This window comes from Macaca mulatta, chromosome 16, assembly GCF_049350105.2.
Source record: "Macaca mulatta isolate MMU2019108-1 chromosome 16, T2T-MMU8v2.0, whole genome shotgun sequence".
Classification (NCBI taxonomy): Eukaryota; Metazoa; Chordata; class Mammalia; order Primates; family Cercopithecidae; genus Macaca; species Macaca mulatta.
Window position 1 is genome coordinate 3,391,463 of NC_133421.1, and position 13,360 is coordinate 3,404,822.

General features: G+C 43.5%; 1 protein-coding gene across 2 annotated transcripts in view; it reads left to right on the forward strand.

The window, feature by feature from the left end:
* Positions 1 to 13,360, forward strand: part of RPA1 (replication protein A1) — a 62,898-nt gene that overhangs the window by 12,679 nt on the left and 36,859 nt on the right. For both annotated transcript variants that reach the window (XM_028835862.2, XM_028835864.2), the window contains exon 5: positions 5,899 to 5,987. In XM_028835862.2, coding sequence (XP_028691695.1) covers positions 5,899 to 5,987 — 89 coding nt within the window. The remainder of the gene's footprint in view (positions 1 to 5,898; positions 5,988 to 13,360) is intronic.

The following is a 13,360-nucleotide window of genomic DNA, read 5'->3' on the forward strand; positions in this document are numbered from 1 at the left end:
GAAAAAAAATAAAAGCCGGGCGTAGTGGCAGGTGCCTGTGGTCCCAGCTACTCGGAAGGCTGAGGAGAGAGAATGGCCTGAACCCTGAGAGGTGAAGGCTGCGGTTAGCTGAGATTGTGCCACTGCACTCCAGGCTGGACAGTAGAGTAAGATCCTGTCTCAAAAAAGTCCAAAACAACAACCACCACCAGCACCAAGATAAAAAACGATCAACAATACTAAAAGGTTTAAGTAAGTAGTTTTTTAAAATTGGGTTACACTGGTTTTAGGACTCTTAATTTTCTCCAGCTGTTCTTTTCTCCTACCTCTTTAGGTTGGTTGGATTTCGCTCAAGAACTTTTTTCTGGACGGGCCCTTTCATGCCATATTCCCCATTATCAGCCTGTTGGCCTTTCTGCTGGATGACAACTTGCCTGGCTGTCTATTCTTAGGTTCTGTGACTTTACCCACAGAATTTTGTCTTCTGGCATTGAATGTTGATCTGGAGAAGTCTTAAGGGCAGCCTGGTTTGATTTCTTCCCTTGTAGAAAGCCTTGCTTTTTTTTTTTTCTCTCGAGGCCTCACTTTGGTTGCCCAGGCGGGAGTGCAGTGGCACCATCAGGGCTTACTGTAGCCTTGACCTCCCGGGTTCAGGTGATTCTCCCACCTCAGCCTCCCGCGTAGCTGGGACTACAGGCACTTACCACCGTGGCCAGCTAATAAGCTTTGCTTTTTCTACCTATATTCTTGAAGATTTTTTTGTTTATATCTCAACTTCAGTACTTAACCAGGCTATGCCTCAATGTCAGTTGCACATATTCTTTTTTTTTTTTCTGGTATGTGATGTGCTCGTTCAGTCCGCAGATTCAGTTCTTGCCAAGGAAGTTTTTCTGTGTGTTATTCCTTAATGTTGTTTTGTATTTCATTTATTGAGTTCTAGTCTTTACATATGTTGTAGATAACTTTGACCTCCATATAGGTCTTTAGTTTAACCTTTTTTCTAATGGATGCATTGGCTCGCCTCAAGGTTTTCCAACATAATAGTATAGTTTTTAGCCTTCTCTTTTCTGCTCCTCTGTCTTTATAAATTATGAGATGTATAATAGTATTTATTTTGTTCTGTTTTTTCTTAGCTGTTCAAGCTCCCTTTTCTTCTTCATCTCCTGTTTTAGCTCGTCGTTTGGCTCTTCATTGGTCGAATGTGTACATTCGTACTTATTTTGCAGATCGCTTTGGAGGAGGGCTTGCTCCTTATCTTGGCTCGCACTTTCTTCTAGAGTGGGTTCTTTAATCGTCTCTGCCTCCCCGTTCCTTTCACTCGGACGCATTGTTGTGTGTTGTGTGGTTGCTCTGTCATCCTTTTTATTTTGTTCATGCTTCATGTGGACAGTCCCATCCCGACTTGGCATTTGCTCTGACATAGTCTAGGCGAGGTACCCGTTGCCAGTCTTCTCATGTGGGAGCTTTTGTCTTCCAGTCCAGGCCACCTTGGGTGCTTACGTGATGCTTTCCAGCCACTCTTCTGTCCTCCAGGGCGTGGTCGTGGGAGAAGGTGGAAGCGTTGCTGGGATGGGGTGCAGTCCCTGCTGGGAAACTCTTCACAGCTCACTCTCTCCAGTCACGGGGACAGCTCCGCTCCCCTGGGCTTTGCTTGACTGCACTGCCTCAGCTTGGAGGCTTGCCTGGTGTTCTTTTGTACCTCTGCTGAGAGCCTGTGTGTGGCTGGGTTTATTTACTCCATGCTTTTTTGGTGATCATCTAGGTTTATTCTAAACAGCACTTTAGCAGTCATCCTTGTACTTTACGTGTTTACGCTTTTATTTCTGAATAACAGATTATTAGAATTTGTATTGTGGGGTCAAAGGACACCTATGGAAAGTGTACCCATTTTACTCATAAATGTTACATAAGAGTATCTATTGACCGGGTGCGGTGGCTCACGCCTGTAATCCCAGCACTGTGGGAGGCTGAGGCGGGCAGATCGCAAGGTCATGAGATTGAGACCATCCTGGTCAACATGGTGAAACCCCATCTCTACTAAAAATACACAAATTAACTGGGCGTGTGGTGGGTGCCTGTAATCCCAGCTACTCAGGAGGCTGAGGCAGGAGAATCGCTTGAACCCGGGAGGCAGAGATTGCAGTGAGCCGAGATTGTGCCGTTGTACTCCAGCCTGGGTGACAGAGCAAGACCCCATCTCAAAAAAAAAAAAAAAAAAGCGTACCTATTTCTGAATAGACAAATTCATACAAACAAATTCAATGATTGGTTCTCAGGGGTGGTAAAGTGTGGAGTGACTGTCATTGTACACATGGTTTCTTTTGGGGATGATGACAACGTTCTCAAGTTAGGTAGTGGTGATGCTTGCGTAACTGCGGAATGCAAAACTCCTGGGATTATCCTCTCTGAAAGGGCGAATTCATTATGGTATGTGAGTGATCTCTCAATAAACATGTTATTTAAAAAGAAGTGTTTGTCATTAAGTTTGTCAACATACTGTGTATTAGTAATATTTTAAAAAATAATTATCTTTGGGAGGCCGAGGCGGGCGGATCACGAGGTCCGGAGATCGAGACCATCCTGGCTGACACGGTGAAAACCCGTCTCTACTAAAAAATACAAAAAACTAGCCGGGCGAGGTGGCGGGCGCCTGTAGTCCCAGCTACTCGGGAGGCTGAGGCAGGAGAATGGCGTGAACCCGGGAGGCGGAGCCTGCAGTGAGCTGAGATCTGGCCACTGCACTCCAGCCTGGGCGGCAGAGCGAGACTCCGTCTCAAAAAAAAAAAAAAAAAAAAAATAATTATCAACCAGACACGGTGGCTCACGCCTGTCATCCCAGCACTTTGGGAGGCTGAGGCAGGCGGATCACCTGAGGTCAGGAGATCGAGACCAGCCTGGTCAACATAGTGAAACCCTGTCTCTACTAAAAATACAAAAATTAGCCGGGTGTGGTGGCAGGTGCCTGTAATCTCAGCTACCCAGGAGGCTGAGGCAGGAGAATCACTTGAACCCGAGAGGTGGAGGTTGCAGTGAGTTGAGATCGCCCCACTGCACTCCAGCCTGCGCGACAGAGCAAGACTGTGTCTCAAAAAAAAAAAAAAAAAAAAAAGATTGCCTAATACTCAACTCTTGTTTCTTTCTTGCAATAAATCGTGCCTTAAGAAAATAATCCTAGGCTGGGCTGGTGGCTCACACCTGTAATCCCAGCACTTTAGGAGGCTGAGGCAGGTGGATGACCTGAGGTGGGGAGTTCAAGACCAGCCTGGCCAACATGGGGAAACCCCGTCTCTACTAAAAATACAAAAATTAGCCAGGTGTGGTGGCAGGTGCCTGTAATCCCAACTACTCAGGAGGCTGAGGCAGGAAAATCGCTTGAACCTGGGAGGCGGAGGTTGCAGTGAGCTGAGATTGTGCCACTGCACTGTAGCCTGGGCGACAGAGTGAGACTCTCTCTCAAAAAATAATAATAATAATCCTCTTAGCTTGCTCATTTTCTTTCTGTTTTTATTTTTTAAAATCTTTTTTTCTGGAAAATTTTAAACATCTACAAAAATAGACAGAATACACGGTAGTTTGATGAGTCCCCATATAGCCCTTCATTGTTACCTGTTGTCCACTTTTGCTTTATCTCCATCCTTGCAACGTCCACTCTCCTCTGTAATTTCGAAGTAAATCTCAGACATCGTATTATTTCATCCATAAATATTTTAGTATATGTTTTTGAAAGATAAGAACTCTTAAAAAGACACTATCCCATTTCACACCTAAAATAACAAATGCGCTGTCAGTGTTGCATTTCCAACTTGTCGTGTGTGTGCACATGTGTGTGCGTGTGCGCCTGCACAATCTACATGAATCAGAATCCAAAATAAGGTTCCCGTGACAGTAGATTGACGGTCTGTTAAGTCTCTCTGAATCTGTAGGCTCTGCCTCTACCTTTTTTCTCCTTTACTGTTTATTTGCTGAAGAAACCAGGTCATTCATCCTTCACCTCATGCAGTTTCCCCTAGTCTGGATTTGGCTGATTGCATCCCTGTAAAGTCACTTAATGTGTCCTTGTCATCTGTATTCTCTGTAAGTCGATATTGGTGTCTTCTTTTAATATGCTGCTAGATTCATCTCGCTGATATTTTATTTAGGATTTGTGGGATATCGCAGGATGAAATTAGTTTTGGTTTTGTGTGTGTGTTTCATCTTAGGTTTTAGTATTAGAGTCATACTGAATGATTCATAAGCCTTCTATTTTTATATGTTCTGGAGTGATTTGTATAATTTTGGAAAGTAGTTAAATATCTGCCACTTAAGTATCTATCAGGTAGTTATTACAGGGAATCTAGATATCGTTTTCAGGAACAGATAATTTCAAGCTTATCTGATTGAAACTCTGATGTGAAACCTGATAAGGGTAGCACACACGGACTGATTGTATGTAAAAATCCAGAACCAGCAGTCAGACCATTTGAAGTGTAAAATGTGATGAAACCGGGTAGATTATCGCGTAAGTATTGCTCTAGGCCAGTTTCTTCATCTCCACAGCCATTAACCTCATTCAGGCCTCTGTCATTTCGTCTCTTCTCTTGGTCTCCCTGCCTCCAATTGTGTTCCCGTTAAATTCCTTCTTCGTGTTTCAGTTCTTTTTAAAATGCAGACATTGTGATGTGCTCATCAAGTATGTACTGAGCAACAACTGTGGGCCGTTTGCTTCATTAAGCACTGGAGGGATGGAGACCTGTCTTTATTGACAGTACAGTCTAGTAGGAGAGATAGAGAATAATAAAATAATCACTAATGGACATATAATTAAGATGGGGCAGAGTGTTCTGAAGGAAAGAAATCGTGGCTGTAGGAAAGACTAGAACAAAGCAACCTGATCTCAACTAGAGATTAAGGAAGCATCTCTTGAAGTGATGTTTGAGATGAGAGCTAAAAAGCGAGTATTAGATGAGGCAAAATGAGGAAGAACACACCACCACGATCGCAGAGCAGCACGGACAAAGGCCTTCTGGCCAGAGGGACTGTCGCATATGGCAGCACTGAAAGGAAACAGGAAAGGCAGAGGGCAAGGCAGCCCCATGGATGTGCTGGAGGGGGGTTAGCAAGGCCAGGCCAGGCCAGGCAAGCCATGGCACAAGTTTTTCTTTTTGGCCTAAGGTCATTGGGAAGTTATCGCAAGGTTTCAGTCAGAGTTAAAAATCAAAGAACAAATCCCAGCACTTTGGGAGGCCAAGGTGGGCGGATCACGAGGTCAGGAGATCGAGACCATCCTGGCTAACATGGTGAAACCCCGTCTCTACTAAAAAGTACAAAAAACTAGCCGGGCGAGGTGGCGGGTGCCTGTAGTCCCAGCTACTCGGGAGGCTGAGGCAGGAGAATGGCGTGAACCCGGGAGGCAGAGCTTGCAGAGAGCCGAGATCCAGCCACTGCACTCCAGCCTGGGCAACAGAGCGAGGCTCCGTCTCAAAAAAAAAAAAAAAAAAAAAAAAAATCAAAGAACAGTAAGTTCTTAAAAATGGGTCCTAATTACATTGTAAAACATATTCGTTGTCATAATTAGTTTTCACTGGGAAAAAGTCATTGTTTAGATGAGTATGTGTTTCTGAAAACAGGCCATCCCTTTTTATGCCATACATTCTTGTGTTTAGTCATCTAAATTCTTACCGTGTCAGTTGCTCCTTGAAGATACGGTACGTAGCAAGAACACTGCATTTTAATTAAGGAACTAGATGAAAAATGAAAACCCTGCAATCTAGAAAAGGCTTGATCATGACGCGGTGAAAGCTTAAGAGAAATATTTATGTAAACAGGTGACAAAGGGAAAATAGTTTTGTCAGAATGATCATCAGGGAAAGCATTTTGAGTAGCTTATCATTTGAACGGAATTTATTTTTCTAACCTGTTTCTGTTTGTCTGCTTTTGCAGGAGAGTCGTTATTTTGATGGAATTAGAAGTTTTGAAGTCCGCTGAAGCAGTTGGAGTAAAGATTGGCAATCCAGTGCCCTATAATGAAGGTAAAATGCTTTGGCATAGATTGTAGCACTCAATTGAATACCTCTTTATATAGTCGAAATTCTACCTTTTGGATTCAGTTTGACTTGTTAGTGTTAAAAAAATGATAGTGATTCTGGGGTCTAGCAACCAGGTTATTCTGTCAGGCTGTTTCAGTTCTAAAGAAACGATGTATGAAGAAAGGGCACAATTAGAAAGCAATGGACAAATGGGCTGGGTGCACAGTGGCTCACACCTGTAGTCCCAGCACTTTGGGAGGCCAAAGCAGGTAGGTCATTTGAGGTCAGGAGTTTGAGACCAGTCTGGCCAGCATGGCAAAACCCCATGTCTACTAAAAATACAAAAAGTACAGGCATAGTGGCCCGCACCTGTAATCCCAGCTACTCAGGAGGCTGAGGCAGAGGCATTGCTTGAACCCAGGAGGCAGAGGTTTCGGTGAGCCGAGATCATGCCACTGCACTCTAGCCTGGGTGACAGAGCAAGACTGTGTCTCAAAAAAAAATAAGTTGCCGGGCGCAGTGGCTCACGCCTGTAATCCCAGCACTTTGGGAGGCCGAGGCGGGCAGATCACAAGGTCAGGAGATCGAGACCATCCTGGCTAACACGGTGAAACCCCGTCTCTACTAAAAATGCAAAAAAAAAATTAGCCGGGCGCAGTGGCAGGCGCCTGTAGTCCCAGCTACTCGGGAGGCTGAGGCAGGAGAATGGCGTGGGACCGGGAGGAATGGCGTGGGATTCTCAAAAAAAAAAAAAAAGAAAGTAATGGACAAAGATTCAGTTATACTAGAGTAAAAAAAAAATATCTGTGATATTATAGGGTATCTGTAATATTAATGAGAAACATGTTTTCCTAAGATTTATCTTGTGCACACTTTTGTTTTGTTTTTTTTGTTTGTTTGTTTGTTTTTTGAGACGGAGTCTTGCTCTGTCGCCCAGGCTGGAGCGCAGTGGCGCAATCTTGGCTCACTGCAGGCTCTGCCTCCCGGGTTCACACCATTCTTCTGCCTCAGCCTCCCGTGTAGCTGGGACTACAGGTGCCCTCCACCATGCCCGCCTAATTTTTTGCATTTTTAGTAGAGATGGGGTTTCACCATGTTAGCCAGGATGGTCTCCATCTCCTGACCTTGTGATCCGCCCGCCTCGGCCTCCCAAAGTGCTGGGATTACAGGCATGAGCCACTGCGCTTGGCACACTTTTGTTTTTTAAAAGTGTGAAGCATGCAGTCTATCACTCCTGTGATAGCACTCACCGCACTGGTAGCTTTTAGAATTATCTCTGTTTACTGCTAAGCCATGAGTAAACTATGTGAAGGCAGAGATCATGTTTGTTCTAGTGCCTGACTTGAGGCTGGCCTTTAAAGTATTTGTTGAAACAAGTTGAATATATAACATTATTTTACTGTGATTATCTCTTGATGATGAAATTACTAATGATTTAATTTTCTCATGAAAATGTATAGAAAAGCACAATGAAATCAGAAAAAAAAGTCCATTTTTTCTTTGCGTCCTAAAAGAAGCTGAAAAAAAAAATCATTACTTTAGATGAAAGAGACAATTCTAGAGAAAGGCAAAAAAAATCTTCAAATCACTGGCCCTCTTAAAGGAAAAGATTGTTTGCCCTTACATCAAGTCAAAAAATAAAATAAAAGCCTCACTTTACACCAAAATAAATTTGAGATGTATCTTTTCAAGTTAGAAAATGAAACCATCGAAAATCAAAAAGAAGAGGCTGCACAAAGAATAATTCACAGTGAATATTTGTTTAAATTGAAATTTTAAAATTACGTATTAAAAATAGGAAAGCAGGCACAGTGCCTCACACCCGTAATCCCTGCACTTGAGGAGGCTGAGATGGAAGAATTGCTTTGAGTCCAGGAGGACGAGACCAGCCTGGGCAACACAGGAAGACCCCATACCTACAATAATTTTTTAAAAACTTAGCCAGATGTGATGGCTCACACCTGTAGTCTCAGCTACTTGGGAGGATGAGATTGGGGGATTACTTGAGCCTGGGAGGTTGAGGCTGCCGTGAGCTGTGATCGCACCGCTGCCCTCCAGCCTGGGGACACAGCAAGTGTCTGCTATACCCCACTGCAAAAAATTAAAAGTATGTCACCTTAAACTAGGATAAAATATTTGCAACTGATAGGATTGACAAAGGGTTACTATCTTTACTATTTATTGAATTTTTTGCATATTAAGGAATAAAGTAGTTCATTAGCAGCAGGCATTGGAGAAAAATAGATTGTTCACTATAGAAGGAAAACAGATGGCTGATACATTAGAAAACATCTTCAGCCTTGCTCGTTATCTTTGTCTTGTTCCTGATCTCAGGGAGAAAGCATTCAGACTTTCACCATGAAATATCATGTTAGCTGTAGGGTTTTCTTAGAGTCTTTTTATCAGAAATAAAGAAGTTTATTTCTGTTCCTAGTTGCTGAGGGCTTTCATCAGAAATGGTTGGTGAGTTTTGTCAAATGCTTTTTCTGTGCTTGCTGATGATCTGATGATCATGTGGTTTTCTTTGTTCATTGGTTAATATGGTGAGTTACATTGATTGACTTTTTTTTTTTTTTTGAGACAGTCTCATTCCGTCACATAGGCTGGAGTGCAATGGTGCCTTCTTGGCTCACTGCAACCTCCGCCTCCCAGGTTCAAGCGATTCTCGTGCCTCAGCCTCAGAGTAGCTGGCATTACAGGTGTATGCCATCACGTCGGGCTAATTTTTTTTTTTTTTTTTTGTATTTTTAGTAGAGACGGGATTTTGCCATGTTGGCTAGGCTGGTCTCGAACTCCTGACCTCTAGTGGTCCACCCACTTCAGCCTCCCAAAGTTCTGGGATTACATTGCGCTCGGCCACTGCGATTGGTTTTTGAGCGCTAAACCAATCTGGGATCTCTGGAATAAGTCTATGTCATGATGTATTATTCTTTTTTTTTTTTTTTTGTGACTGAGTCTCGCTCTGTCGCCCAGGCTGGAGCGCAGTGGCCGAACTTCAGCTCACTGCAAGCTCCACCTCCCAGATTCACGCCATTCTTCTGCCTCAGCCTCCTGAGTAGCTGGGACTACAGGTGCCCGCCACCTCGCCCAGCTAGTTTTTTTGTATTTTTTTAGTAGAGACGGGGTTTCACCGTGTTAGCCAGGATGGTCTCAATCTCCTGACCTCGTGATCTGCCTGTCTCGGCCTCCCAAAGTGATGGGATTACAGGATTGAGCCACTGCGCCCGGCCTGATGTGTTATTCTTTTTACATATTGTTGGATTTGATTTTCTAAATCCATTTGATTTGATTTACTTTGTTTAGAATTTCTGTATCTGTATTCATGAGAGATATTTTTCTTTAGTTTTCTTTTCTTGTTACATCTCTGATTTTGATACCTGAGTAACCCTGACCTTATGGAATAAGCTGGAAAGTGTTCTGTCTTAAATTTGCTGCAGCAGTTTGTGTAGACTTGTTATAACTTCTTCCTTAGATGTTCAGTTGAATTCACCAGTGAAGCCATCTGGGCCTGATGTTATTTTTTTATGGAAAAGTCTTAAACTGTAAGTTCAGTTTCTTTAATAGAGAGATACAGGGTTATTCAGGCAACCTTCTTGAGTAGACTTTGGTAGATTATATGCTTCAAGGAATTTAATTTCATTTAAGTTCTTGAATTTATTAGTCTATAGAAATAGAAATATTCTAAACACCCCAATTGTTAGAAATTATCAAATGGATTAAAAAAATATATTTCCGGCCAGGTGCGGTGGCTCACACTTGTAATCCCAACACCTTGGGAGAACGAGGCAAGCCGATCGCTTGCGCTCAGGAGTTCAAGACCAGCCTGCCCAACATGATGAAACCCAGTTTCTACCAAAAATACAAAAAAGTAGCTGGATGTGGTGGCGCTCGTGCACCTGTGGTCCCAGCTACTTGAGCCCAGGAGGTGGAGGTTGCAGGAAGCTGAGATGGCGCCACTGCACTCCAGCCTGGGCGACAGAGCGAGACCCCATTTAAAAAGAGAAAAAGTGCTAGGCACTGTGGCTCGTGCCCATAATCCCAACACTTCGGGAGGATGAGACAGGCGGATCACGAGGTCAGGAGTTGGAGACCAGCCTGGCCAGTATGGTGAGACCCCGTCTCTGCTAAAAAAATACAAAAATTATCTAGGCATGGTGGCACACACCTGTAGTCCCAGCTGTTCGGGAGGCTGAGGCAGGAGAATCACTTGAACCCGGGAGGCGAAGGTTGCAGTGAGCCGAGATCATACCACTGCATTCCAACTAGGCCGACAGAATGAGACTCTGTCTTCAAAAAAAAACTGTGTGTGTGTGTGTGTGTGTGTGTGTGTGTGTGTGTGTGTGTATATGTTTTCTTGTTATCCTTTGAGTATCTGTAGAATTTGAGAGTTTTATCAATTTTATTGATCTCAAAGGAGCAACTTTTGGTTTTATTGATTTTTCTCTTATGTTTTGTATTCTATTGATTTATGCTTCTGATCTTTAATATTTTCTTCTACTTACTTTGGATTTTGTATGTTCTTTTTCTCGTTTCTTAAGGTGGAAGCTGACTTCATTGATTTGAGATCTTTTTTTCTAACATAGGCATGTAGCTTTATAAATTTGCCCTTAGCTACTGCCTTAATAGCATCCTGCAAATTTGGATATGTTATATTCTCTTTCATATTCAATTCATAATACTTTCTTATTTCCTTTTCAGTTTCATCTTTGACATTCTGTTATTTAGAAAGGTGTTTAGTTTTTAAATGTGGGGATTTTCTCTTTTTCTCTTTTTTTTTTTTTTTTTTTTTTTTGAGACAGAGTCTTGCTGTCAACCCAGGCTGGAGTGCCTGGAGTGCAGTGGTGCAATCTCGACTCACCGCAACCTCCGCCTCCTGGGTTCAAGCGATCCTCTCACATCAGCCTCCTGAGTAGCTGGGACTACTGGTGTGCGTCACCATGCCTGGCTCATTTTTTATATTTTTAGTAGAGACAGAGTTTTGCCATGTTGGCCAGGCTGGTCTCAAACTCCTACCCTCAAGTGATCTGCCTGCCTCAGCCTCCCAAAGTGCTGGAATTATAGGCATGAGCCACCGAGCCGGCCAAATGTGGGTATTTTCTAGAGATCTTCTTGTTTTTGATATCTAATTTAATTCCAGTGTGATCAAACAACATACTTTGTGTGACCTGAATCCTGTTAAATGTATTGAGTCTTATTTTGTTTTATTTTTATTTATTTATTTATTTTTGAGATGGTGACTCACTCTTTCACCCAGGCTGGAGTGCGGTGGCATGATCTTGGCTCACTGCAATCTCCACCTCCCAGGTTCAAGCGATTCTCCTGCCTTAGCCTCCCAAGTAGCTAGGACTACAGGTGCCTACCACCATGCCAATTAATTATTGTATTTTTAGTAAAGACAGGGTTTCGCCATATTGGCCAGGCTGGTCTCGAACTTCTGACCTCAGGTGATCTACCCACCTCAGTCTCCCAAGGTGCTGGGATTACAGGTGTGACTCACCGTGCCCAGCCTTGAGTCTTATTTTATGTCCAGCTTATGATCTCTTTTGGTAAATTCTATGTGTACTTGAAAAGAAGATGTATTCTGTTGTTGGGCAGTCTTATAAATGTCAATTAAGTTGAGTTGTAAATTGTTATTCAGTTTTTCTATATCCTTACTGTTTTTCTGTTTTTTTTTGTTTGTTTGTTTGTTTTGTTTGTTTGTTTTTTGTTTTTGAGACGGAGTCTCGCTCTGTCGCCCAGGCTGGAGTGCAGTGGCGCGATCTCAGCTCACTGCAAGCTCCGCCTCCCAGGTTCACGCCATTCTCCTGCCTCAGCCTCCCAAGTAGCTGGGACTACAGACGCCCGCCACCTCGCCTGGCTAGTTTTTTGTATTTTTTTAGTAGAGACGGGGTTTCACCGTGTTAGCCAGGATGGTCTCGATATCTTGACCTCATGATCTGCCCGTCTTCGGCCTCCCAAAGTGCTGGGATTACAGGCTTGAGCCACCGCGCCCGGCCCTGATTTTCTGTTTACTTGTTCTGTCAATTACTGAGAGGGACGTTGAAATCTCTAACTGTAATAATTGTAAGTTTTTCTATCTCTCCTTGCAGTTCTATTAGTTTTTGCTTCATGTATTTCAAAGCTCTATTATTAAATATCTATATAATTTAGAATTCTTGTGTCCACTTGAAGAATTGACTCTTATCATTATGAAATGACTTTATCCCTGGTGAAGTTCTGTGCTTCGAAGTCTGCTTTGATATTAGCATAGCCACTTTGGCGTTCTTTTTTTTTTTTTTTTTCCTCGTAGAGACAACACCTCGCTCTGTTGCCTGGGCTGGAGTACAGTGGTACATTCACGGCCCAGTGCAGCCTCAATGGCCTGGGCTCAAGCAATCCTCCCACCTCCGCCTCCTGAGTAGCTGGGACTACAGGCATGTGCCAACACGCCCAGCTAATTTTATTTAATTTTGGTTTTTGTTTATTTATTTTTGAGACAAAGTCTCACTCTGTTGCCAGGCTGGAATGCAGTGGCACGATCTCAGCTCACTGCAACGTCTGCCTCCCAGGTTCAAGTGATTCTCCTGTCTCAGCCTCCTGAGTAGCTGGGGCTACAGGCATGCACCGCCACGCCCAGCTTGTTTTTGTATTTTTAGTAGAGATGGGGTTTCACCATGTTGGCCAGGATGGTCTCTATCTCTTGACCTCATGATCCACCCACCTGAGTCTCCCAAAGTGCTGGAATTACAGGCGTGAGCCACCGCGCCCGGCCTAATTTTATTTTTTGTGGACATGGAGTCCTGTCATGTTGCAGGACTGGTCTTGAATTCCTGACTTCCAGCAATCCTCCTTCCTCAGCCTCCCAAGTAACTGGACTGCAGGCTACATTGGTAGTCTGGGAGGTGGAGTACTGGGCCTGCCTGGACTGGGACTACGGTGCCACCATGCGCAGCTCATTACTTTTATTTTTATTTGTAGGGATGGGGTCTAACTTTGTTGCCCAGGCTGGTCTCAAACTGCAGGCCTCAGTCCTCCCGCCATAGCCTCTCGAAAGGCTGAATTACATGCCTAAGCTACCTTGCCTGGCCATTGTGTATACTTTCTGTTGCTAGCCATTCAAATTCACTAATCGTTTCTCAGACAATGCCTAATCTGCTGTTAATCCCATTGAGTGTATTTTTCTTCTCAAATAGTATAATTTTCATCCCTAGAAGCTTGATTTTTGGGTCTTTTAAAATCTCTTCGACGTCTCTGCTTAATTTTGGGGACATACAGAGCACAAAGACGATATTTGTTTTAAGGTCCTTGTCTGTGGATTCTGATGTCTGTGTAAGGTCCGGATTTGTTTCCATCAGTTGATCCCGGCCTCTCCCATCATGGATCATATTTTCCGGCTT